This window comes from Barbus barbus, assembly GCF_936440315.1.
Source record: "Barbus barbus genome assembly, chromosome: 9".
NCBI lineage: Eukaryota > Metazoa > Chordata > Actinopteri > Cypriniformes > Cyprinidae > Barbus > Barbus barbus.
The window spans coordinates 18,735,146-18,761,742 of NC_136737.1; the positions used below are offsets into that span (position 1 = coordinate 18,735,146).

At 35.3% G+C, this 26,597-nt stretch overlaps 1 protein-coding gene across 1 annotated transcript in view; it reads left to right on the forward strand.

Annotated features, from left to right (window-relative positions):
• Positions 1-740: 740 nt before the first annotated feature.
• The window catches only part of LOC306874780 (contactin-associated protein-like 5), a 55,756-nt gene continuing 29,899 nt past the window's right edge, over positions 741-26,597 (forward strand). Inside the window, exons 1-6 of the mRNA XM_079425022.1 lie at positions 741-1,274; positions 14,526-14,636; positions 16,605-16,798; positions 18,854-19,001; positions 24,236-24,439; positions 26,329-26,513. Coding sequence (XP_079281148.1) covers positions 1,190-1,274; positions 14,526-14,636; positions 16,605-16,798; positions 18,854-19,001; positions 24,236-24,439; positions 26,329-26,513 — 927 coding nt within the window. The 5' untranslated portion in view covers positions 741-1,189. The remainder of the gene's footprint in view (positions 1,275-14,525; positions 14,637-16,604; positions 16,799-18,853; positions 19,002-24,235; positions 24,440-26,328; positions 26,514-26,597) is intronic.

Consider the following 26,597-nt stretch of genomic DNA (forward strand, 5'->3'; position numbering starts at 1 on the left):
AATTACAACAAATCTGCCAAGATGAGTGGGCCAACATTCCTCCACAGCGCTGTAACAGACTCATTGCAAGTTATCCCAAACGCTTGATTGCAGTTGTTGCTGCTAAGGGTGGCCCAACCAGTTATTAGGTTTAGGGGGCAAGCACTTTTTCACACAGGGCCATGTGGGTTTGGATTTTGTTTTCCCTTCATAATAAAAAACTTCATTCAAAAACTGCATGTTGTGTTTGCTTGTGTTATCTTTGATTAATATTTAAATTAGTTTGATGATCTGAAACATTAAAGTGTGACAAACATGCAAAAAAAATTTTAATCATGAAGGGGGCCAACACTTTTTCACACCACTGTAGTATTTGCTCTCATTTTATTTTAACTCATAATCATAAACATATTGGTTTCTAGAGCAAATAGTTTTAGTTGCACTTTGTTTTTCTTACCTGTAGCAGCTTATCGGAAGTCGCGCATATTTAAGTGAATTTTAGGAGAAATCAGAGCCACCCTGTACCTGCTATCAATTTACACAGCATTAGACGTACATTTTCAAATACTGTGTATCAGATAAATATTAGAGTATTATATTAAGATTTTAGAAACACGCCGCTAACAATAGGTAGACAATAGACGTTATAGATGTCTAAACCTGGAATGTGTTTCAACGCGTCGTGTGTAAAACTTAGCGCTTCAGTGAGCGCTGTCCACATATGTGCTGCTGAAATAGTCTCTCTCTCTCTCTCTCTCTCTCTCTCTCTCTCTCTATCACACACACACACACACACACACACAAAACTGAACTGCTTTCCACAGATAGTATCATTCGGCTCACAGCGCACAACCTCTCCACGCTGTCTGTTGGCTTTGGCGCATCAAAACCCACCACGTCTTATTCTGACCTTAGTATCTTCTCGACTTCAAGCTGGACGTACAGTTCGGAGTATGAAGAAGATCTGAAGACATCCAGGCAAGCCGCGCCAGAAACTTAGTGTGCGTAGAGTCTCATAGGAAGAGACAAACGCATGTCTTTAAGAGGAACTATGGGGGGAGTGTCTCATTCGATTCATCACTGGACATTCTAGCCGAAGAGCCGCTGGATCCGATCCCGAACCGGACCCGAACTGGCTTTTTGGAGCTATTTTACGCGGGCTGGGAATATAGAGCAACTTGGATAAGCGTTGTTGTGCGTTTGGAGAGGTATGAAGGTGGTGCTGATGGACGCGCTGAGTTTCCAAGCGTTCGCGCTCCTGTGCGCGCTACGCACCTCACTGGCAGCAAACAACTGTGAGTACATACGATATCTTAGTTATAATATAATAAAAAAAAAAAAAAAATATATATATATATATATATATATATATATATATATATATATATATATATATATATATATATATATATATATATATATATATAATTACAATTAAATAAAATATAAGTCTAGTTTACATTTTAAATATTAGGCTATATAAAATAAATCTAGGCTACAATAATTTATTATTATATTAATGTTGTATTTATATTTTCGCGTTTTATTTAAATTTTCACATTTTAAGTATTATAAAATGTGAGATTTATATGTTTTTTTTTAATATATGAAAATGTATGAATACCTGCTAAATAGTGTGTGTTTACATATCATTGTTATTTTCAGGATCTGATGCCTGTAGTTGCAATATTACTATTTGTAGCATTCGCAGCAATTATACTTTAGAGCGTAGTAGTAGGAATATTAATTGTAAAAGTGAGTTTTTGTGAGCAGATTTTCCTTTTCCTTTTTTTCAGGATTATACTTAAGTTTCAAGTTGCATGCACAAAACTCCGTCGGTTGTGTTTGGAAGCTTTGTACAGCTGTCAGAATGATGATAGTACACACACATTATTTTTAATGCTTTTCTACACTATAAATTTGTTATGCATGCATCTCTGTAAGCAATGCGTTTATTAAATGCATATTTAAGATGCTGTCACGGAATTGATGAGTGGAAAAACAAGGCTTTGTTTTTTACTTCCTAAAGTCCAGGAAGCAAATGCATGACACTTGATTACGATAATTAAAGACTTAAGAGATATAAATAAGTTATTCAATAGATCTCAATAGATTTCTGTATTGATCAGTAAATCTAAATAGTTTTCTGTAGTCCACGTTAGAGAGATTTCTGACCACTAGGCGGCGCTATTTCCTCTTATAGATCAAATCGTAATGTCATTGACATCTAAATGAGTCAGCACCGTATTTAAGGGCCTTGCACATACCATCAGTGGCACTTATAAAGATTTATGTAATTTGTAGGAGGATTTAAAAGAAAAGTTTAGCAGTAGGACTAAATGGCTTGAGAATAATCTTAATCGCAATTTAAAAGCCTATAATTTCACAAATTTGCCCATTTGTATTACATTGCTGGCAATTAAAGATCCATGTTCTCTTTTTGGTTGATTCATATTTCGTGTATCGATTTTAAATGGATTGATTTTAGAAAATCTGGCAACCCACCATCCAAAGAAATAAAAATAGAGCAGGCAAGCGACACTTGGCAAAACACACTGGTAAATATGAGTCATATATCTGTTGAATTGAGATTTACATTACTCTCTGAGGAAGATTTGTTGCCTCAGACTCTGGTTAGGCACTCAGGATTGTCCAACATGAATATGCTAATCCCTTATGGTTAATTTGAATATGTGTCTAAACATAACATCCATAAAAAAACTTGGCAGGTTGGAATCCAGGCCATGTTTGTGGAGAGCGACTGGTGTCTAGATAATTAATTTAATAGAAATTCACCATTACCCATTATGATATTACTTAAAATTGTATATTGATATTACTTAAAAAAAAAAAATTATATTACTTAAAATAAAATAAAATAAATAATAATAATAGTTATATATATATAAAAAATAGATAAAAATAGATATTTAATCTGATAAAATGTTCTATAGCTAGATAGACAAATAGATGGATAGATAGCACTTAATTTAACTTTTATTTCTTAGTTGCATAATTTATATAAAAAGATATAATAATTTTTTATTTGATAAAATATTTGATAGATGATCATTATTTGTAATTATTTTTTTCTATTATTTATATATATATATATATATATATATATATATATAGATAGATAGATAGATAGATGGATAGATGGATAGATGGATACATACATGGGTAATCATTTAAGTTGATGAAATGCTTTATAGATAGGTAAATCGAAGATAAATGGATATGTGTGTGTATATATATATATATATAATTTAAATTAAAGTGTAACTTCTTTTTAGTTTCATAATTTAAATAAGTAATAATTTGTTTAATTTGATCAAATGTTTTACAGATTGTAGATTGTAAAGTGAGAGATATTTTTTTTTAATTATTCAGTTTGCTCAAACAACTTATATATAATGTGAGAGCGATTGTTTTATTTTTTTTTTAATTATTTAATTTGAGTTGATTACATGTCACTTATATGTGTGTGGTTATACACATATTATATGTAATGTGTTTCAGCTCCAGCTTTCAACTCCACAAACTTGTGAAAAATCATTGAATCTGAGTGTTCAGTATGAATTGAGAATTGCATTTCACAATACAAAGCTTGAATTGGCCAATCAAATGGCTATTTATTTTTTAATATCATCTTTGATTGGCCCGTCACATTCTGTCTGACCCGTTGCAACTATAACCTCAAAAGCCTTGACTGGAAATGGCTTCATGTTTGCTGCATAATTAGTAGCGCCTTTCTGGCCAAATAAATATTAGTGTTAGATAATAATTATAGATTAGAGATATAACAGAAGGCTGCAGGACGTTGCAGGCACGAAACCATCTGTGGTTAAGCGCGAGCAGTTTGCTGATATTAATAACAGCACTAACCGCGCCGTTCTCCTAACCCATTAGGTTGCACAAATTATAATTAACAAACTCTTCATACAACAGATTGCAGACAGATAGAAGTGAGTCTCGTAATGAAATGCAGAACTGGAGCGAGGCCTAAAAAACAGCGCTGAAAATAACAACGCCTCCATATACTTTATTTAGTGTTGTTTGTGAATGATTTGGAGATATGTATTCTTCTGAGGTGAAAACATTGCAGTCTATTAAATATAATGAGGGGAAAGTATCTTTGAGAGAAACTGTAGTTGGTGGCCTAGATTTCCCCTCTGCTTTGATCGAACATGCCTGACAGCGTTCAGCCGAAAAAGTCAATTACTGCTTTTAATTACCTGATCTGGAAGGTCCAGACTCCAAAAAATCAGCGGAGACATTATTCTTCTCTTAAATTGTGAAAATAAAGAGGTTGTAGAACCGTGGTTGGTGCTATCAGACCCAAATGGTATGTTCGCCAACAAGTGGCAACTGAAATCGAACTTGACATTTTGGATGAAATAACATTGTGCATAAACCGTTTTCATTCTTGTTTAACCCTTCAAACACAAATGTCCAAAAAAAAACAATTTGCGCAAAAGTCATATTAAGTTTTTAATTTGCAACATTTCACAGTGCTCAGCCAAAAAATGTCAATTACTCCTTTTAATTACCTGATCTGGAAGGTCTTGACTTCAAAACATAAATAAATAAATAAATAATCATCTGGGACCTTATTCTGCACTTAAATCATTAAAACAAGTGGCGACTGAAATCAAATACTCATGCTTTGACTAAAAATGGATTATCCATAACTTTGATTTATCTTATTTTAACCCTGCAAACTCAATCTACCCTTGATGAATCTGTGCAAACAATGATATTGAGTTTTTGATCCACAATACTTGAAAGCATTCAGCCTAAAACAAGTACAATGTCTCTTTTAATTACCTTATCTGTAAGGTCAGGCTCTGAAAAAAAAAAAAAAGCTTGGACCTTATTCTGTTTTTTAATTGTTAAAATAAAGATTGTAGATCATACAAAGTTCAAAGGTCGTAGAACCATTGTTGGTGCTTCAGGACACAAATGCTTCGTTTGTCAAGAAGTGGTGACTAAAATCAAATATTTGTTTTGGATGGAAAAATGTTGTGCATTAAACTATTTTTACTCTTGTTTAACCCTTCAAACCCAGTCAGTTCTTGATGAATTTACGCAAAAATCATATTGAGTTTTGATTCGCAATATTTGACGTCAATAATGGTACACGTTAAATCATTTTTAAATGAAAATAAGCTTGTGTTAATTATGCATGATTGTTGTGTTTTATTCTTTACAATGCAACACATTTTTTGATTAGCAACCCTCCAGTTGAGAGCCGTTTTGATGGAAAGATTCAGTTATGCCGTCCATTCTGTTTAGATGGTTCAAAGTATGAGAGTGAACAAAAACTAGCTGGTTCACGGACAGTTAGGGCATCTCGTCTGGCCTCTGGTAACTCTCAAACGTCTCTCTCTCTCCTTGTCTAGGAAAGAAAAGTGCAGCGCTTGCACTGTACAGTAGATCATTGTCTAACTCAATAATTGCCTCTATCTTGTCAGCACATGTGTCAGCTGTAATTTCGGCCCCAAACAAGAGGCGGATCCATAGTCGCTTTAAAAGCCTGACCTTAGAAGTTAAAGACAAACAACCCCCCTTCACCCACCTACAAACTCCCATCCTGCTCGTAAATGGCCTTTAGTCCACATACCTCCGTTTGATTTTTATCACGACAGTGCCATTGGGTATTTTAAGACGTTTTATAAATGCCAGAAAATCTATTCTGAAAGATGCGTGGGTTGAAAAAAAAAATAAATAAAAAATGATGAAGATAGTCTTTCTGAGAGATCCGAGGAATATCTTGGTTTTTAATAAGCAGCAAATTCCATAAGAAATTCTGAACCAGTAATCAAAAGATAAGTAATCAAGTCTGAATTCCTCTTCAGGGGCCCCTGTTGGTTTGTTGCTGCTGGTACTAGTAAAATAACAAGATCTGTTCATATTCTCTTGATAAAAACATCATATTGACAAACTATTTATAGTTGCGAAAATGGTTTACACATTAACCAGACTGACGGGCTGAAAAAAAAATTGGTTTAGCAATTTCATTTGAAAATATATTCAGTGAGAAATTGCTAGTAAATTTCACAAATGATTGTAATGAAGTAATTACAATTAGCGCATTAAATTAAACCTGGAATTTTAAAGTAGAAAAAACATGTTTGTTTGTGGAGTAACATCCTTCCCAGAAACCATTCAAAAACACAAATTTTGCCTGAAAATACTGTTTTTGTAGTTTCAGTTTCGCAATCTGAAATGGTAATCTGATTGGTTAGCATGGCATGACTTCCTGAAGTGCACAAAATGTTGATCACGTTGAGTTTCATTTGCTAATCATCCAATCGTGAATGTTGAGTTGAGTTGAGATTTATTATAGTTTGCACTTAAATTGACTTAAAATTTAGAGTACTTTAAAGTAGCAAACGAATCCAATCGTGAATGTTGTTTCGCAGAATTTGTGATTTATAAAAGACTTTGTACTTAAATTGATTAAAAAATTTGCGTATTTTAAAGTATAGCAAACAAATATTTAATAAAAGTGAATAAAAAATAAAACTGGTGAATTTTTTTGGTTGCGAATGTTTTCTGCGCAAATAAATACATAAGTTAATATAACACAATTAATGAATTGTAAGTTAATATAACACAATTAATGAATTAGTTAATGAATTTTTAGTTAATGAAGTTTCTATGTTTTTATTTCTCTTTTTGATTGTTGGTGTGCTTTCTTTATAATCGTTTGTAAAGACTATTGCGCAAAAATTAGAAAAAAAAAAATTCTATGCTCATCTATTAATGTGGTACAGTCTTCACTTTTATTTATAACTTCGAAGAATAGTATTTTCTTGTAAAACACGATCCATTAATCTTTATTTTTTCTTTGTACTTAATTTTTGTGTTTAATTCAACGTGTTACTTGTCATTTCTTTGTAATTATTTGTGAAATTAACTAGCAATTTCTAAGTAAAAAATTGTCAAAGTAAATCCCACACGACTTTTTTGCAGTGTATTTTGAAAAAATTATTTCAAATAATGCTTGAAAACAAAATGAAGTGTGATCAGTCACTTTGCATGTCAAGTGGGCGGCTCTTAAACATAATAAGCTGCAGGGAGGACTAAACTTTATGCCACTAGTGAAAAGTTCTCATTGTTGCCTCTCGGAATATTCATGAACTCAAACACCTTTTGAATGAGTAGACAGACATACAGTATAACTCTAAAAACTCACATGCAAAGAAAATCTCCCAAGTACTGTATATCAAAGATATTTAACATATTCTCATGAAACGCACACCACAACCATGACACTCCAGCCGTTACCCCACAGCGAACAGTATGAAGATGATTGACGGATGTGATCCATCAAAGTAAAAGCCAGTGATGATAAACGTGAACCCAGCTGATGTTCACTCCCGACAGTAACTTGAAAACAAATTCCTTTAATGTATCTTCCCTTAATGAGATGCTGTTCAGTCTGTGTTAGTGGGCGTTTAGTCTGCCAAACATATGCTCTGCAACTTCGTAAATATCATCCAAAGCACAAGAAACTCTTAACAAGCCGCTAATGGCGTTTTACGAATATCCCAGAAAGTTCTGCCGGCATCCCACACTCATCATGAAACAGCGCCGGAGATTTTCCCCGCTCTGATCAGTGGAAAGAAAGGTTGAGTAAACAAATCTCCATAGCTTTGATGGTGTTCCGGTTGTGTTGTGTTGTTTATTTAAGTCAATGACCATTCGGAGGCCTCGATAAGTTTGTTTTTCCAAGACTGCTGTGTTAACCAAAGGGGAAAAACAGCAACAGTGTAAAACACTGAGCTATATCTGGCCACATATGTACTAAGCAGCTTCAGCTGTTACATTATTAATGCCTAAACCTTGTCATACTTCCAGATTCTTGTGTACACAAGTCCATGAAATTCTTCTAATGTCAAGGGCATTGAAGTTGAGTTAAAATTAAAATAAATGAATAAAAATTGAAACAATATATACACACTTTAACATAAAAATGTGCATATATATATATATATATATATATATATATATATAAGGCTGCAAATATACTGCAAATATGCAATCAATACTTTTTTGTTTTTTACTATAACTCATTTCAGTGTCAAATATTGAAATTCAGTGAATTGTATTCCAAAACTCTGTCTTGTTATTGCTATTTTATCTGAGTGTGGTATTTTTCAAGAACTTAAAATGAGTGTGGAAGCAATTTGGATCATTCCCACAGTGCGGATCATCTACCTATCCGACACACTGCAGGATGGTGTAATGGAGGACAGAGAGAGTAGATTATATCCTTATATCTGTTTTAATAGTTACTATCATGGGGCTGCCACAGTTGCAGTTGTGACTCCAAATCATTGTTGTTGAGCTTTATGTAAAGAAGAATAGTACAAATCAGTATAAAAAACACGTTTAAGGTTGTTTTCCAGTGAAACACAAAAAGAGCTATTTAGCCGAATGTTCAGGCTGCTCTGCCACCAAAAATTAGTGCCCTGAATGACTCATTCACACATTTTCTGAGGCTGTAGAATAGGTTTGTATGAGATAAAACACCAAATGTAAATTGTTATTCAAAGAAAGTGTTTCTTTTTCTTCACTGAATGCCAGAAGTTTCAATCGATACATGTACATGCTCTCAGCATGAACTGCATTCAGACATCTCCGACTCCAAATCAATCAAGATCTGATTGAGTTTCTCAGCATAAACTCTTAGAAACAGTGTATGCGTGATGAATGAAGGAGTTCTTTGTGCTTTAGGGTTGTTTTACGATAGGAAAATTGCAGTAAACAGTGCAATTCTGTCATTATTTACTCTGAAACGGCATACAGATTCGCCCACAAGTTTGGAACAATGTCAGGGTACCTAAATAATGACAAAATTTGGTTTTGTTCCTTTAAAGCAAACAAAAATGTCAATCAGTGTGGCTGAATTGACTTTTATGTTTACATCTCCCAATATTCCATTCATGTTCCATGATGTAATAGCTTCATCTTGCTATCGAATCCTCAGGTAAATAGGTGAACCGTAAATTACCGGGCTTTGTTAGGCTCTTCTCGTTGTGTTCTACCTGCTGAGGAGAGCGTGGAGTGTCACAATGGAAGAGAATGGTCTCTTTGCGTCGCTGTCAGGTTTAAATAATAGCCTCTCTTTCATTTTCCTCTATTACATCAGCTCTCGCTGCCATGGGCAACCGCTAGTAAAATCAGGTCAGCGCTAAATGCCAAGCTTGAAGACAGGGGCAGAAACGTGGCCCGAGTCATTTTAATTACCCAAAATGCTGTGAGATAGGGTGCAGGGGTCTGAGGTGCTACTGTAAATGGGACATGTCTAAATTTGAAGTGCTGTTGTGGGAAAAAAAGGGGATGTTACATGGATTTTCTGAATTGTTTTCATCATTTTATTTTTTGTAGTTTCCACACTAAAAATGATAAAACAATAATAATTATAAATATTATATAATTTAACTACAAATATATAATATTGATAAAATGTATACTATATATATATATATATATATATATATATATATATATATATATATATAAATTATTATTAATATTATTATTACGACTATGAATATTATTATTAAAATGCTTGGCATAACACTAAATTATTTAGACATATTTTAGAATAATACTTGTTATTATTAAGTATTATTGTAAAATGTCTAAATAATTTAGTGTTATGACTTATTATTATTATTATTAACAATCCACATTACACCGGTTAAAATTGGTACAAAAGAGGGCAGAATTATCTCGCTGTTTAATCTACACAGATGTTGATCTTAGTTTTATCTTCACATGCAAGATTAAACCCCTCTCACAAGGCTCAGGAATGATCCACAATTCTTTAACTACTTAAACGTGTTGAGAATGATAATTCATTATCACATAGCATGAAGAGGAGTATTAGAATGATCGTTTAGAGCCTATTTGTGGACAGAGGTTTTAAGTTGGCTATATGGTGCTTTGGAGATTGAAAAAGTCTGGTAGGTAGGTTCTTCAGATCAGTATATTTTTTTTCCTGAAGTGTGTAATTTTTCCACTACAGAATGCACTGGCTTTGAATTAACAGAAGTGATTTGATAGCACCATAGAATTGTTTTACAGTTGATTTCTCTTTTATACATAAATTTTTCTATTGTCATAGAAGCTTTTACGTCACTTAAAGCTTGTCGAATTATGTCATGTAGTTTCTTGGTTTTGCAATACAAAATATTACAAACTTGACTTTGTTTGTTTGTTTAATATAAGTATATAGCCAATTGAAAAAGGTGCATATATATATTTTTTTATTTCATAATTTTTTTACTGTGTTTAGTAAACTCCATTTGAATTAGTCAATTTTATTTTAAAGTGAATAGCTAAATAGAAAGGATAATATTCAACATGAATACCGAGCTTGATTAAATAGATTATTTGTTATGTTTGTTTTGTAACTGTTATTAATTTTCATTTTGTTTTTAATTTAAGAGTATAAATAGCTTTTGTTGCCACTTAGAAGTATAATATTCTGCCTAAAAATGGTGATGGTGGAACTGTTTCATTTATTTAATAGTTTAGTAACCTTTAGTGTTTTTTGTTTCAATTAATTTGAACTCATTTGCTGTCTAACATTTCTGACTTTTTTTCTAACTAGTGCCTTCATTTTTCAAGTCAAATGGCACATTTTGTTAACAAAAATTGTCATAACGTTACGCATTTCACTACTTTTAAATGTTGAAGACCTTGGCTTACTAGCTAGTGTCTGAATACAAGTTTTGGTATTCGGAAAAGAAAGCTTTAATCCACAGAGAACGGATTGCGTTCTGTGTACAAAGAGATCTGGGACACTTCGGGAGCGTGCAAACTCTCCAACAGGATTTAAATGAGTGTTTCACACTTTCTACAGGATGTAGGTGTCCATTCACAGATGTCTAGGCATTCGGCATTTTCAGCTTCCATCTAACCACCCCATCCCCCTTTCCCTCTTTATGCCTCCATTGGAAAAGTTTGTTAGAGGCACCGGACTCAATTCAATGTGGGAAAAGCTTCTTTAAAACTGCATTAGAAATCACATGTTCTGTCACAGCGCAATGCACTGGGACATCCAGGCATTCCATTAAATGTGCAGACTCTTAAAAGCGCAGCTGGGGTCAGGAAAAATGGACTGTCGTGCTGGGTTTGCACCGGACTGCTTTTACATCTAATAAAGCGTAAGAATACTGCACAGGAGGAGGAAAAAAAAACTCAGCTCAGAAATGCTATTTCTTGGATTCTTGCATCCGCTAATAGCCTCATACGTGTTTTTCCAAACCACATTTGCTTAAAAGCTTTGAGTCTTAAACACTCCAAGGAGTAGCGAACAGTAGAGAATTGAGTTAGTAATGTCAAATGGATGTTTTATATGATTCTGAGAGCTTGCTTTTGTGAACGTTTCTGAATAACAACCAACTCTTTGTTACAAAGTTAACATTTTACGCCATCCGACTGTCTAGCAAGCAAAACGGCAAATTAGGCGACCTATCCTCAAGCTAATACCAGTGCTGCTGAGTTGTTTTCCTCCCATAAACATTAATTTTGCAGCATGCATGTCAGTATTTCTGGCAGTGCTGACTAGGAGAATTTCCAAGGTAAACATAAAAATGTAATCGCCCCCACCCTTCCAACCTGTCTTCGTATTCATGCCGAGCATCCGTCTGATCCCGGTAGAAACAATTACGCATTGTGTGTTTGTCAAATGGAGGAAAACCAATGTTTTTTACAGTTCAACACGCAACCCTGTGTGTGCGCTAACATCTTTTGGCTTTCGCTCTTGTCATGAATTGTTATTGACAATTGTAAAAAAAAAGTGAGCTCTGTTCTTGATTCGTTAAACAATTTATTAACTACATGCATACATGAGTGCACTTCATTTCCACTAATTAATAAGCTAAGCTGAGATTAATATTAGCATGATTAACCAATTATGTATGCAGAAATCAGGTCATTGTATTTGATTAGAATAAATTATTATTCTGATGATTGACAGAAGTTCAAACATTACAGAGTCAAATTAGGCAGTTAAAAAAAATAAAAAATAAAAACAAATTTAGATTTTGATTCCTTGATTAACTGTTTGTAGACCAATACAAAAGGCAAAATCACTCTTTGTTAACTTCCCAATTGTTTCTCCTAAACAGAAACTAGATTAAAGGGAGAGCTAAAGACGGTTTTAAGTCTCTTAACACCCAACCCCCCCCCCGGATTGTACTCCCAAGAAAAAGACCTCAACAATGTCTCAGACTATGCTCAGATTTGTCAAACCCAAAAATAGTTTAATCAACCAAAGGTCAGAGATCTCAACTCAAGCATTTCTCATCTTGAAAGGTCGATGAATGTTCCTGTGATCATTTTTTGTCTTCTTGGAGAAACGTTGATGCATGACTGAAAACTTCTTTCTTTATGTCTTCTGAGCTAAGAAAGAGCAAGGTCTGAGCAATATTCCCATCTAGCCCCCTCTGGGGAACTTTACTAAAAAAGTAGGTAATTCTAAACAACTCGTTATTTGGACTTTGAGTATTCTGCAAGAACTTATTTGGCATTGGGAAGAAGATCGCAATCTTGGATGAAGATCCAAATCTTTCCCATGTAGTGTCTTATGTAGTCATGGATGTATTGTAGAACAGTTGTACATATCCAACTTAGGATAGGTAAAGGACACTCAATGCTGAGTATGTTGCAGCAACGTTTGTTGCCTGATAGAGCATCACTTTCATAGAACCTTCCTCCTCCTACGTACTTGCAATGCACAATGCCCTTTGGAACTAATGTATCCACATCACACTCTGAAAACCTCTCCAGGTATCCATAAATTTCATTTATCAACTGCAGTGGTTTTTAACCTCGACATCTTCAGCCAAATAAAGACCTAAAGGTCAAAACATTGCAGTCGCCAAATAACATTTGTGGATAACCCACAGAGTTAGGGCACTTTTGAGTTTTCATAAGCGAACGCTGTGGATCGATTGTCTTCAAATGGCACTGTGCATTGCAAAGATGTAGAAGAAGCAAGGATCAGCGAAAGTGGCACTCAGTCATACAACCAAAAGCTACACCAGTAACAAATAGATTTGTAGTTTTGTAAGAGTGGTGAATCAGTTGTTTCAAAGGGGATAGCATATCGCAAGGTTTTAGAAGGAAAAACTTTTGGAAAATGACAATCTGGCATCCAACCGAAAGTTAAGAACATTTCAAACTTTGCTGCAACATTGACCAGAGTAGGATCCAGTAGTGTTTTAGAAATCCAATGTGATTTCAAATGGACACGGCCCTTTCCTCCTACTCAAAAGAGTTGTACACATTCCTGTCCATCAAATGCTCCATCAGAGCTTTGCCCCGTGTGCAAGCACCCACAAACATCTCAAGAAATGAAGCTGCTGGTTTATGGTTGTGCTGTATCGATTCCCATCTCTTGTACCATCAGAGCACCAGGTGCTTGGCAGCCACTAGGTCATTTTCACTTCCCTTCCGCTCAAGGAAAAATCTAATCTGGTCTCTTTCTGGTGGTGGACGCAATGCTGACAATCTCCTCCACACGACCGTCACCGCAAGCAGAAGCGGAAGCCTCTGTCAGTCATTCCCATCATTCATATTTATGAGTTTCAGAAACATCACTTGCTCAATTTGCCCACTTTACACGCTTGCAGAGGAAAAGATAGAGAGATAGTCAGAGAGAGACTCCCTGTTGAAAAACGCATCATGGGGTGGGTATTTAAATGGCTTCGTCTGGAGGAAACCTGCTTCAGAGGTTGCCTGTTTATTAGGGATTATTCCCAAACTAAATATACCGTTGAGCCAGCAGAGGATGTTTTATTTTGGCTCAGGTATCTCTGTCTCTCAAAGCTGTTGTTAGAGAGGAGATGGGGCTAGCTACCGGTCTCTATCCTTCCTATGACCTTACCCGGATACTCGCTATTTCTATTTCATGTTTTGGCGTCTCTTTATCTCTGCCTTTCTCCCTCTCATCTCCCTGTCTCACCTTTTTCCTGGTCTGGAATACATTTGCAATTCTGTGAGTGAAGCTATTTGATGTCAGACTCATTCAGAAAGCATTTGAAAGGTTAATTAGCTGAGAAATCGGTGCGGCTTTCTCAAACATTGAAATGAGAGCTGTTGTCAGATTTCTCACTCTCTCTCTATTCTGCTCGTTTTTTCTTGTCATTATCTTGCTCCACACGTTAACCTGAGGAGTGGATATGGAAAGTCTCCCTTTTTTGCTGGATGAATGAAGTTTACCCCATGTGTACCACATACTGCTTGCTTCTGGTCCATTAACTGGTATCTTCAGCTAAGGTTGAGGGTGTTAACAATTACCATTACTAGATTTGAAATATTCACAAGCCACTTTATGCCTGTAGGGGTGAAGGGGAAATTGGGAAAATGCAAAGGAGAGGACTTGATCCGTTATCCATTGGGAGCTGATTGGTTTATGAAAAGTGGGCATTCTAAACCAGAAAGAACCAGAATAAACCAGTCATTCACAAACCTTGAATGCCAACTCTGATTGGATAATCTATTTCTTGCTGTTCTAGATCACTGCAATGGGCCACTGGTTTCTGCTCTTCCTCTCACATCATTCCAGAGCTCCTCATCTTCCTCCGAAAGTCAGTTGCCATATTTTGCCAAGCTCAACAGAAGAGATGGTGAGTAATCCCAGCATAAAATGTAAAAATGTTGAAAAGTACCCAAGTAATTATAGTAGATTTCTATAAAATGACTTTGATTGACAGAATTGTATAGTGATACTAATACCGAAGTCATTTTGATATAAAATATGGCACTGAATGATTATTTTGTTTATGTACTATGGTATTTACATGGCTCCTTATGGTAATTCTATTTGCATGTCCAAAAACACTGTAAGACCATAAAATACATTTTACAGCATTGGTGTAGCTCATGCTGGAGTCCGTTCCAGTGCATTCAAAAATTATTTTTTGTTAATTTATATGGCACAGCTGGGATAAATACCCAGTACGACTTGCAATAGAGTATTTTTAGCCATAATTACTCAGCATTTTAGAGATGATTTGATTGTAATTTAGTTGACCTACAGGTCAAAAGCAGACCAAATAATGACTTACTGCCTGACAGTGACAGGGACACCCATGTGAAACCCACCTCCTTGGCTCAGTATGGTTGTGTAAGTGGAGCAGCTCCTTGTGCTTTGACTAGCGCTGGGTTCGCTGTCCGTTTGCTCAGCCTTTTAATAGATACAGTGCCAATGTAAGTTAGATTTACTGAGCTAATTAGTGTGAACAGACAAGCTTAAAAGAAGCTCACTTGGCAGGCTTGTCTGAAGTTGAGGCTTGGCTGGCTGCTAAATGCTTCAAATACCTTTTCTGCCTTTAAATAAAAGCTTAGCTTTTGTTAATGAAGGAATGTTTCTTAATTAACTACAGTGTTGAGCAGAAGCTAGCCAAAAGTAGCAATGCTACCAATTTAGCATTTTCACTAGCATGGCAGTATCCATTTTCAAAAGAGTTGTTTTCTCATTAGCTTTCTAGCTTATTAATGACAGCACAATCTTTTGTTGCTTTTTAACATTGTGCTGTGCACAAGTGAGCTAGCATAAAGTTAAAACATTCAAGGTTTCTTTTTTTGTCAATAAGTTTTGGGAATTTAGAATCTGAAAATAATAATAATAATAATTTAATTTGAATATTGGTAATCACAACATCATTTCCTCATGCCCATATTAATGTTGTGGTCTGAAATAATTCTGAATGCATAAAGTCTACTGTAAACACATCTTTGTCAGTTGATAAGAGTTATCAAGAGGTTTTAAACTGTTTGTTTTAGTGAAATTTAAGAGTTCACTTCAAATTAAACAATAGTAATATATTTACAATTCATCACTCCGTAGTATTTGTGAAAGTCGTTGGGCCTCATTCATGAAACATTCATAAATATAGGATTAAATTCCAAGTAATTCGCGCAATTCGCAAACACTTCGTAAACGTCCGATTTGATAATTAAATGTGTACCAAAAAACAGAGCAAACGAGCTTGTAAAATATTATAATGGCAGTGCATCAAAATTCAGTGTCACCAGTTTGCCAAAAAGAACACAGAAAATGTTATGCACCATTTACACGTGGTATGAACGTTTTGAAAATACGAACATTTTCATGAATCCTAAAATTTACGTCAGAACAGCTTTACGAACGATTTACACAAAAATTTGTTTTGCTTGTGTTTCATGAATGAGGCCCAATGTGCGTGATTATGCTTTTTCGGGTAAATATGTAGTTAAAAGTGCGGACACAATTACAATTGGTCAATAAATTTTCGTGGACAAAATCCAGAATTTTCAATCAGAATCTACGCAATCAGAAATTCTGCACAATGGCGAAAGATTTCCCTCGCAGACTTTGCAGCATGTTCAAGTAAGCAACACAAAGTTACTTGGTTTGAAAGTGATTTTTGTGTGAGCAGTGCTTCCTTGTTACTTTTTTCCCTGCAACATTTTGCCGAAATTTCGCTAATGTGACCACAACTTAAAAATAAAATTAGCTTGTAGCCTGCCAAACTCAACACAGGTTAAGTTGCATATTTTTGTTGTTTGTACCTGAACTCGGTTACAATGTAAACCTTCTGTTCTTGTGTTAGGAGGTGGCGGCTGGGCTCCAGAACGAACAGACAGGCTACGATGGATACAGGTGGATCTGCGAGAACGGGTCGAGGTCACAGCTGTGGCGACCCAGGGTCGTTTCGGGAGCCCAGATTGGGTTGCGAGTTACATGTTACTGTACAGTGACACAGGAAGAGCTTGGAAGCAGTTCAGACAAGAGGACAACATAGGGGTGAGTTATCCAAGTACTCTTATACATAATCCATCCTTTTATTATATTTATAATGCATTAGTACTTCGGCCGGTGCAATAAGTACTTTCTGGATAATGTGGATCAGGGGGGCTTTTATGACTGGAATAAAATGCATGCACACCCACAATCATTAAGCATCTGTGTCTTTAACAAAATCATAATAATTTACTAGGATAAATTAATGCATCGTCCCATGCACTCTCAGACACTGTCAGCACACATTTACATTTATTCATTTAGCTGACGCTTTTATCCAAAGCGACTTACAATTGCTATATATGTCAGAGGTCGCACGCCTCTGGAGCAACTAGGGGTTAAGTGTCTTGCTCAGGGACACATTGGTGTCTCACAGTGGATTCGAACCCGGGTCTCTCACACCAAAGGCATGTGTCTTATCCACTGCACCAGCACACACTTCCCATCGAAAACCAGCCACCCACGAAATGTTCAAATTTTAATTACCGACTTGAATTTCACTTAATCGCCTAAACTAAGATTAAATTCACCCTCTATTTTGAGTGATGTGGCTTCATATCCCTTCCCAAATGTATTTCATGGTCTCCTGACCTCACCAGTCATGGGCAGAGCAGAGCAGCTGAAATCCTTGTCTGCCCAATTTGAATTACGTTTTCTTTTTTTGGCTAGTTTTATTTTGACAACTTTGGAATCGATCGGCACGGCCCTTGCACCACAAGAGACAGCGGTTGCATTGCCTCCACACTTACAAGCAAATAAATGGGCTTCACCCTCCTCTTCTGAATCAATACTAGTCATTTCAAAGCTCCATTCATTCAACTGCGTTCTTATTTAGCCCAGGCTCAAAGAGATCTGGGGCGAAACATTACTGAGATCTTACCTGCCATCACCGTCGTCTCTCATTACGAAACTTGGATTCCTGCTAATGTAATCATCAGAGCTAAACAAACACTGAGAGCCGTAGGAGGAGGTGGAGGTGGTGTATACATTTTCTGCGGCTAATTCATCTCATTACAACTTTATTTTTATTTAATCTTTTGTTTGTTGATGGTTTAATGTTTGGTTCTTTTATCTTCCACCCAGCGGGAGGAAAAAAAGGTGCTGATTAGTTTGAGAATGGAGTTTAATGGAAGTCTTTGAAGGTGTGAAGCATTTTAATGTGCAGAAGATTAAAAGACGTGGAACATTTTTAAAAAGCGGTAGGTGTCTCCTGGTTGTGCCATTTTTCTGGTAGGCTCTACAGCTGGAGGTAGGACCCCCAGCTATTCTAAACCTGGAGGTTTGGATTAGAACCATTGCTTCGAGTGCAGCTTAAAGAAACTAACGCTGCCAGCAGCGCCCCGCTAACTTTTTGTGTTAGTTTTTTTAAATCTTAGGTAAATGCAGCTTGGCAAAAGTTCAGCTCTATATATAGATAATCAACTCTCCGACTTTGGAAGAGTTTCTTTGAGTTAAACCTTTATGCTAATTGAGACTAAGTTGGCTAAAGTACCTGCAGAAAGCCAACGTACTTTCCCAGTAACTTCAATATCAGTTTTCCGACTTCTATAAGTGACCTTCATTAGCAAATATCAAGGCAGTCAATTAAGAAATAGAGTGAGGAAGCACATGCTAACTTGCCAAACATTAACACAGGAATGCCAACGATGTACAAAGCTAACAATTGCACTTTAGACACTAAATAAATTTGAAAATGTCTCAAAGTTTACGAAAACTTAACTCACAAGATGTGGGAGAGCAAGTAACAATTAGCATTAAGGTGTGGTCACATTAGCAAAAAATTGCCTTAACTAACTTGAACCCCTCATACGAAATTCCTCATCACAAAAATTCCCTGTTGTAATTAAGTTTTTTTTTTTTTTTTTTTTTTTTTTTTTTTTTGTCCATGAAAATTTGCCAAAACGGCAGTAAATATGGCTGCACCTCTACAAAGGCCTTTCATCCAGCAGGAAAACCTTATTTGAAGTTATTGATTCATTAACACAGGAAGTGTACACTAAGGCCAGATCTTGGACAATTACTGTTGGGCAAACTAACAATTTTTATTTATTTCTGTAGACTTTCCCTGGAAATACAAATTCAGATGGGACTGTTCATCACAAGCTCTCACACTCCATAAGAACACGATTTCTGAGGTTCTTGCCAGTGGACTGGAGTCCCGGGGGATGGATGGGGCTCAGAGTGGAGGTCTATGGCTGTGCATACAGTGAGTACTGAATGTACATTTGGTGTGTAAGTGGTACTTTATTTATTCAGAATGAAAGCTGAGATGAAATGGAAAATTTATTTATTTTTATTTATTTATTTAAAATCACCTACAAAGCTTGGATCCAGTCCCTGTCATTTCACTTGGATGAATGTCACAATAACAATGAATGTCACAATGAAACAGTCAAGTGTGTCTTGCACATACAATTGTACTGACATGGCTTGAAGGAAGAAAGCTGTGGTTTCACCCTTACAAAAAATAACCATGGTTTTAATATAGTAAAAGTGTAGTTTTTCTACAAATACCATGGTTAAACTATGATTAGTGTAGCAAAACAATGGTTAATTTGTAGTTACCATAGTTTAACGATAGTAACCATGTTTTTTTTTGTTTTATTTGTGGTAAAACCATGGTTAATTTTCGTAAGGGCAAAAATAGTCTGGCTAGTTCAATGTAATGCTGTTTTACTGCAGTCGGGTTGAGTTGGTTTAGACCTGCCTTCCTGGGTATCAAAGTGCAGAGTAACAATCAATCGGTTACCTCAAGGGTAGCCAGCGCCACGTGCCTTGTGCTTGAAATATTTATAACGCAGGCTTGCTAGTGCTCGTTTTCTTTCTTTTTTCCTTCCCCTACTCCCTCCTTGTTCCTTTCTCCCAGTCTCTCCTCAGGTGCTTTGTATTTGCAGTCTGTGCACTAGCAAGACCGATTGTCAGTTCAAAGCCTCACTCGCCGACCTATCACCACCATGTTTATTCTCTAAACGTTAATTTCGTGAGATAGGGCGGAATGTGACACCGATGGGGCGACTCGGTTTACCGTGTTGATCAAACATGATAAGTGGGTGCTGACCACACAGTATTTCAGTAATATGGTTTGATAACAGAGACGCTAGTGCTTTCTCAAAGTCAAACCGCTGGCAGGTTAGCATTAGCATTAAGCACAGCTTGCATTCCAAAAGAGCCATGAATGAATCACGCAGTGAATTAGAGATCGGTAATATAATTAGCCCTGCACTAGTATGCGCCAAACATACAATGGCTTCACACAGCAGCGCTCAATGTTAGCACAAAGAACATATGAACATGTATGCTAACCGAACTCCAGGGAAGAAATACAGAGGGCAAACATGTAAGGGAGAAAACAGAAAATGTGGCTGCAAATGGGGGGTAAAGTGAATTCAAACATGTCTGAGTCGTAAAAAAAAAAAGTCAACGCACGTTCAGTATAGCGCATGGACTCCCTCTATTCATATTTGTCTTCTGTGGGATAAACCGGACGTCCTCGGTGGTGCGTTGCCCTTAATCATGCACTGCTGAAATGCTCCTGAGGTCAATTAGTTTTAAATCTGTCAAGCGCCTCTGCTGCTAACTGCAATTTAAGGCCGTGGCTTCATGGTATAAACTGTTTGTGTGTGTATGTCTAAAATGGGGAGTGTGTAGCAGCATAAGTGTGTGTGTCCCTGTACAGTCATTAATTCACATTGGAGCACCGCTGTGTTGATTCCACCAAGAGACACACAGATAAAGTGAGGTATAATTCTGAGTTTGCGGACAACTTTGTATGTCTCTTAAGCAATAAGCAGGCCCAAACAGAATATACACATTTCTCAATCACATTTTCCATGCTGAGTGATTGGGAATATTCTTGGAAACAAAAATATTTAAAATTTGTTATGTGTTTATTTTCTTTTCAGTTTTATACCATAGGTTGTCAAAATCAGCATTGCTGATTTCATTATTATTTTTATTATTATTATTATTATTGCAGTGTATATCATTTTAATCCTTTGACATATTTAAAGGCCATCATCTGTAACATTAAATAAACAACAAAAACACATCAACGAATTACAAAGCATATTTCAAATACATTTTAAGTCAGTATTGAATGTCAATCCTAAACACTTCTTTTCCATATTTCTAAATAATCCATCTGAGATTGATTGTATCCATTGTTATATTAATATTATTTATGTATATTTATAGTCTTTATTAATATTTTGAATTAACATTTATTTATAGTTTTTTTACTTATAGTTGTTTTTTTTATTTTATGTGCTTTTGTCATTTTTATTAGTTTTTTTTAAATAGTATTTAGGTTCAATTTATTTTTATTGCTGCTTTAGTTTTTAATTATTTAGTGATTTAGTGCTTCAACGAAAACCTTTTTCAGTTAGTTGCCAAGGCAGCATTTCTAATTTTCGTTTTTACTTTGTAGTTTTTTTTACATTATCAAATATTTATATTTTATTCCAGCATTATTTAAGTTAACAAAATTTAAATACGTAAGAAATATGTAAGAAATTAGTAAGAAATATCAGCGTTGAATGAGTAAGCTGTCAATTTAGTCTTTATTCTCATCCCCTTGGATCCAGATTTCATGTAGGCAGTAAAATACAGAGAATATAAGTTTATTTTGCCATCTACAATCCTAAATAATAAATTATTCAATCATGACGTGCATCCACTGTGTGTTGTGTTTAGCGAGCCGTCTGGCTGAGTTCAGATGCAGTTGTGAGTTTGAACTTCATTGTTTTTGTTCTTTCCCCTCAGGAAGGATTATACAATATGCATTAGTTTTTTTCCCCCTTAAACCTGGCAGTATTTTCAACTTCTCTTCTTTCTATCCTCTCAGTTCTCAAGGTCATCGTTTATATAACTTCTGTGGTTATTTGGCGATTATTGTTGTGCCTCTTTGATTGAAAGACTTTGAGATAAAGTTATATTTTCTTATCGTTCCATCTTGACACGCATTGCGCCTTCATCAAAACAGCAACTTGTGCAAAAATCGAAAACCAAACACATTTTCATCTGATCTCCCGTCTTCATCTAACTCAGCCTCATTGCACTTGCTGATGTTCCTGGACCCTCTGTATTAGTTCTATATTCAGCAGACAGCTCCGAGCTCTTTGCGAGACTTTGCTTGTCATGGCTAGTTAGCTTCAGTCTCTCGCACTCCGGCGAGGAGAGAGATGGAGAAAGAGAGCAAAAATGTAATGTCTGAACTCTGAGCCCAGGTCAAAATCCACATTTCTGCCTTTTACTGCCAGGGTAGAATTTGTTCTGAAGGATTGCTTCGAGACAGGCTTCATATTTCTTTAAATTCTGGCCAAAGTTTATAAGAAGGTAATAAGATAAAATAAACTGACCCTATAACTCTTAAGACAGGTTTTGTACCATTCTGGTTCTTATTATCTTTTTTTTTTTACTAGAGCTCAAGAGCTATTTTATTTTAACTTTGTTATAGTTTAAACTTTGTTTTTATTTTTGTTGCTTTGATTCACTTTGCTTTTTTTGTTTGTTTGTTTTGTTTTGCTTTGCTTTTTGCTATTGTTTTGTTTTGCTTTTCGTTGTCATTGTGTTGTTTTGGTCTTTTGCTTGCCATTGTTTTTATTTTTGTTGCTTTGATTCACTTTGCATTGCTTTCTTTTTGCTATTGTTTTTGTTTTGCTTTCTTTTATTCCTTTTTGTTACTTTTTGTTATTGTGTTATTTTTGTTTTGTTGTGCTTTTGTTTTATTTTTTTAAATTTTTATTTATTTTTTGTGCTTTGTACTTTTTTACTTTACTTTTTTCTTTTGCTTTTCTAATTTTAATTGTTTTGTGTTTATAAAAGAATGTGAAAGCAAACACTGCTTAGATCAACATTTACTGATAAATTGTACAAATTGTAATAGGCCCTTTTCACATGACGTCACGCAACTTCCGTTTTGAGTCGAAGGAGGGTATTTTTACTTCCGCCCGCATAGTAAAGCGCTATCGCTACCAGTATGGAGTTCAACCAGACACTTATACATCTGCCACAAATACGATTAAAGGATGACTGCAGCTTTCTACTGTCGGCCTCATTCAAGACGAGGCGTCTGGCATCTCAAATGAACTTACCGAATACCTATCAGCGAGATTTGCCGCTTGAAGTCAAGGGAGGAGTTGTGAACGAAGTTGTACTTTCTGATTTCCGCGACTCTTGCGCAGTGTTTGCTGTCTTTATTGCTGTTAGATATATTTGTCAAATACGTTTTAGATATTTGCATGTGGTAACAGAAAGACTATACATTCAATAATTTATGTACTGCTTAATACAGCGTCTGTATGTACAAGAATATTCAATATAAGCCTGTACTATTTAAATATCAATAAAATGGGGTCTATATTTTTCCACTTTATTTTGATAAACATGACACAATTTAATTCATAAATAAATAAATGGGTCATTCTATGGAAATGTCAATTTTTCTGTCCCTAGCCTTTACAGAAATATTACACTTGAATATATAAAAAAATATATTTATATTTTAAAATGAAACAATATGTTATTTGAACAATTACACCTTATTGAGCCATCAATGTGGCAATATTTGTTTTTTAATTAATTATAAAGAATTCCAAGCACCACAAAACTGCTTGTCCCCACAGCAATGATGAGCAGCAAGCGCTTTATTTTGAGGTAAAAAATATATATAAATGCTGAATAAATATGATAAAATATATAATGAAAACGGTGGTCCCATGGAGTTGTGTCACTGGTGTTATACCCTTCAACAAAAGTCATTTATTTTGAAATAAAAATCACTTCCTCCTTCCTATTTTCTAAACATCTAAGGCCCATGTTATGTCCACTGTTTCTTATTCTTGAACTGGATAATACTGGGTTTCTTTTCAGACCACTTGCATTTATGGATGTGAAACTTGTAATATGGACTTGTGTCCATGCAATTATTCCCATAGTAAAAAAAAAATAAAAAAATTATGACATTTGTCTTTTTTTATTGCAGAATAACAACACTTGCATGAACATTTACAGTGTACTCACTATTACAATCTTAACAGCAACTGAAATAAATAAAATAAATTATCCAGGGAATAAACCGAAATAAGTGAAAATATTTTAAGTAGGCTATATTTTGTCTGGAGACGTAAACGTTATCATACAAATCTGAACGCAAATCTATAACATTGCTGCAGGTTAGCCTCCAACCATCTAAAGCAAAAATGTAGAATAACGTTCGCAAAAGAACCCGACTGTAAGTACATTAACATTATTAGTCTTAACTCTTAGCGTACGTCTTTAGATTTCAAGTTGTTCCCGCATTTTCCCGAGAAGTCTCCGGTGTAAAGGTATAACGGAAGTACGGATCCACTGCTTTGCGGAAAAGCGGAAATTAGCTGACGTCATTGTGAAAAGGGCCTATTATGACCATGATGGATTCTTTTTTCCCCTTCCATTTCTCAGAGTCGGATGTCGCAGACTTCAACGGCAGGAGCTCTTTGCTCTACCGGTTTAATCAGAAGTCCACCAGCACTGTGAAAGATGTCATCTCTCTACGGTTTAAGAGCCAGCGTGCGGACGGGGTCCTTGTGCATGGAGAGGGACAAAGAGGCGATTACATCACCCTAGAGCTGCATAAGGGCCGACTGGCCCTGCATATCAATCTGGGTGAGTGAGAGCTCTCTATAGCCTTTTAAACTCAAAACAAAGGCCTGAAATGTACGCTACACAAGCTTGTGGCCACGAATGCTTTGAAAAAGCTGGGTTTCGTGCATTTTCATGTTCAGAATTGTGGCAGATATTTGTAATGCATTCTCAGAATTAGAACTGCCACAGGGGGCGCTAATACAGACATTTGCTTGAATTTAACAAATTCCATTTTTTTTTAACTTGGAAATATTTTATTTTATTGCTTTTATGGTGATATGATCTTTAGGAGCACATCGAAATTTTTCGAATAATTTTGCTTTCGTGCATCCAGGGACTACATCTGTGTTTTCATTCATGAAAGATATTATGCAAATTGCACAAAATAACATTTAAATGTACACTAGCATTTAAATCATCCTCAGATCTAATATATATGCACTAAAAGCCACAAAACACCCATTTTGGAGAGATTCAAAGCAATGTGTTTAGGTTATTCCGCATCTTTGGGTTTTGTAGAGCTCTTCTATCACAGTAATCATATGAGAGGCAGTTGTGAAACAAAGATTTGATTAAGAGGCCAAATCTGCGGCGTAATCACATATAAGTGTATCGAGCTGTCACAAAGAGCGGTCTAATGTAGAGTCCCAGCGCTTTCCGAGCCTCGTGTTCAATTAGCACCAGCCGTCAGATGGAATAAGTTGCACGTTACGCTAAGAGCGGCGCCGAGCTCTGATTGCTAAGTATATTGAATAATAGAGATAATGTTGATGCTGTTTATCAGGACAATTTTTTTTTACATTTGCATTCATCCTGTTTCTGAAAGCCACAAAAAGCTCTCAAAGTTAATTTCAGAAGCTGTATATTGTCTCCTTCATGGGTAAATCTCACTATAATGTGTCTGTTTTATATTTCGCTCCAAAATCAGAAAAGGATTTAATTACTTAAAGAAAATGAAGCATGTTATATATTATTTAAAAAATGTGCTTAATTGATATGCAATTAATGTGACGTCAACGAATATTAATGGTGCTAAAAATAAGCTTACTTTTCCTTATACAAAATATAATTTCATATTTTTTTCTTTTGATTTTGTGGTGAAATATGAGAAGAACATGTTCCTGACAGGCTTTTCTCCCTTTGTCAAGATAGACTGTTCTTTCTGTTCTTTTATCATCAATACAGCAGGTTTCTTTCCAGGAAGTTCAGAAGGATCAAACAGAGGAGACGCCACAAGGCACACCTTTCCTAAGCTATTTATGACTCGTTTTGAAAAACGTGCTGAAAAAGAGACCGTTTGATCAGATTCTTTCTAATGTTGCCCATTATGCTGTAAAATTAGAAACTGATAAAATGTTCGCTTCTGACAACATTTTCATTTGGTTTCATTTAGTAGCATGATATAAATGGTATTTCTTTGCACCTGTGTAAGTCTTGGTTTTGTTAAATAAGATTAAAACTAAAACTGATCAAAATTAAATAAATTGATCAAATTAAAATAAAAAATAAGATCTAAATATTATATGAAAAGCTAAAAAAAGCTAAATAAAAACTGATGAAAACTGAAAAAAGGCAAGTTGGAGTGCTAAAATTAGCAAAACTGAAAATAATAAAGCTAAATAGAAATAGGAAAAAAAATGAATAAATGATAAAAGCACAAAATAAAAGTACTAAAACAAACTAAAGTAAAAATTAAATGAAAACTGAAAATATAAAATAAAAGTTAATTCAAAATACTAATAAATACTATAATAGTATAAAAATACTAAAATAAGACTGTTGTTAGTAAATATGTCATTAGTAAATTTCTCAAACATAAAAAATGGATATACTAAGGAAGAACATAAACGATGACACTAAAATATAATTGAATACTTTTATATTTTTAAAAATTCTCTTTTTCTCTCAAGACGATGCTAAGATGCACCCTAGCAGCGGCCATGTCTCTGTGTTTCTGGGAAATCTTCTGGACGACCAGCACTGGCACTCCGTCCAGATCGAGCGATTTAACAAACAGATCAACTTCACCGTGGACAGACTAACCAAACACGTGAGGACAGGTGGGCTGGATGATTCGCTGGAAGTTGATTATGAGGTGAGAATGATTTTGGTTACTTTACATTGTTTTATTGATTACATTTTTTGCACAGTATAGTAGCAGATCCATATAGAGATCCTT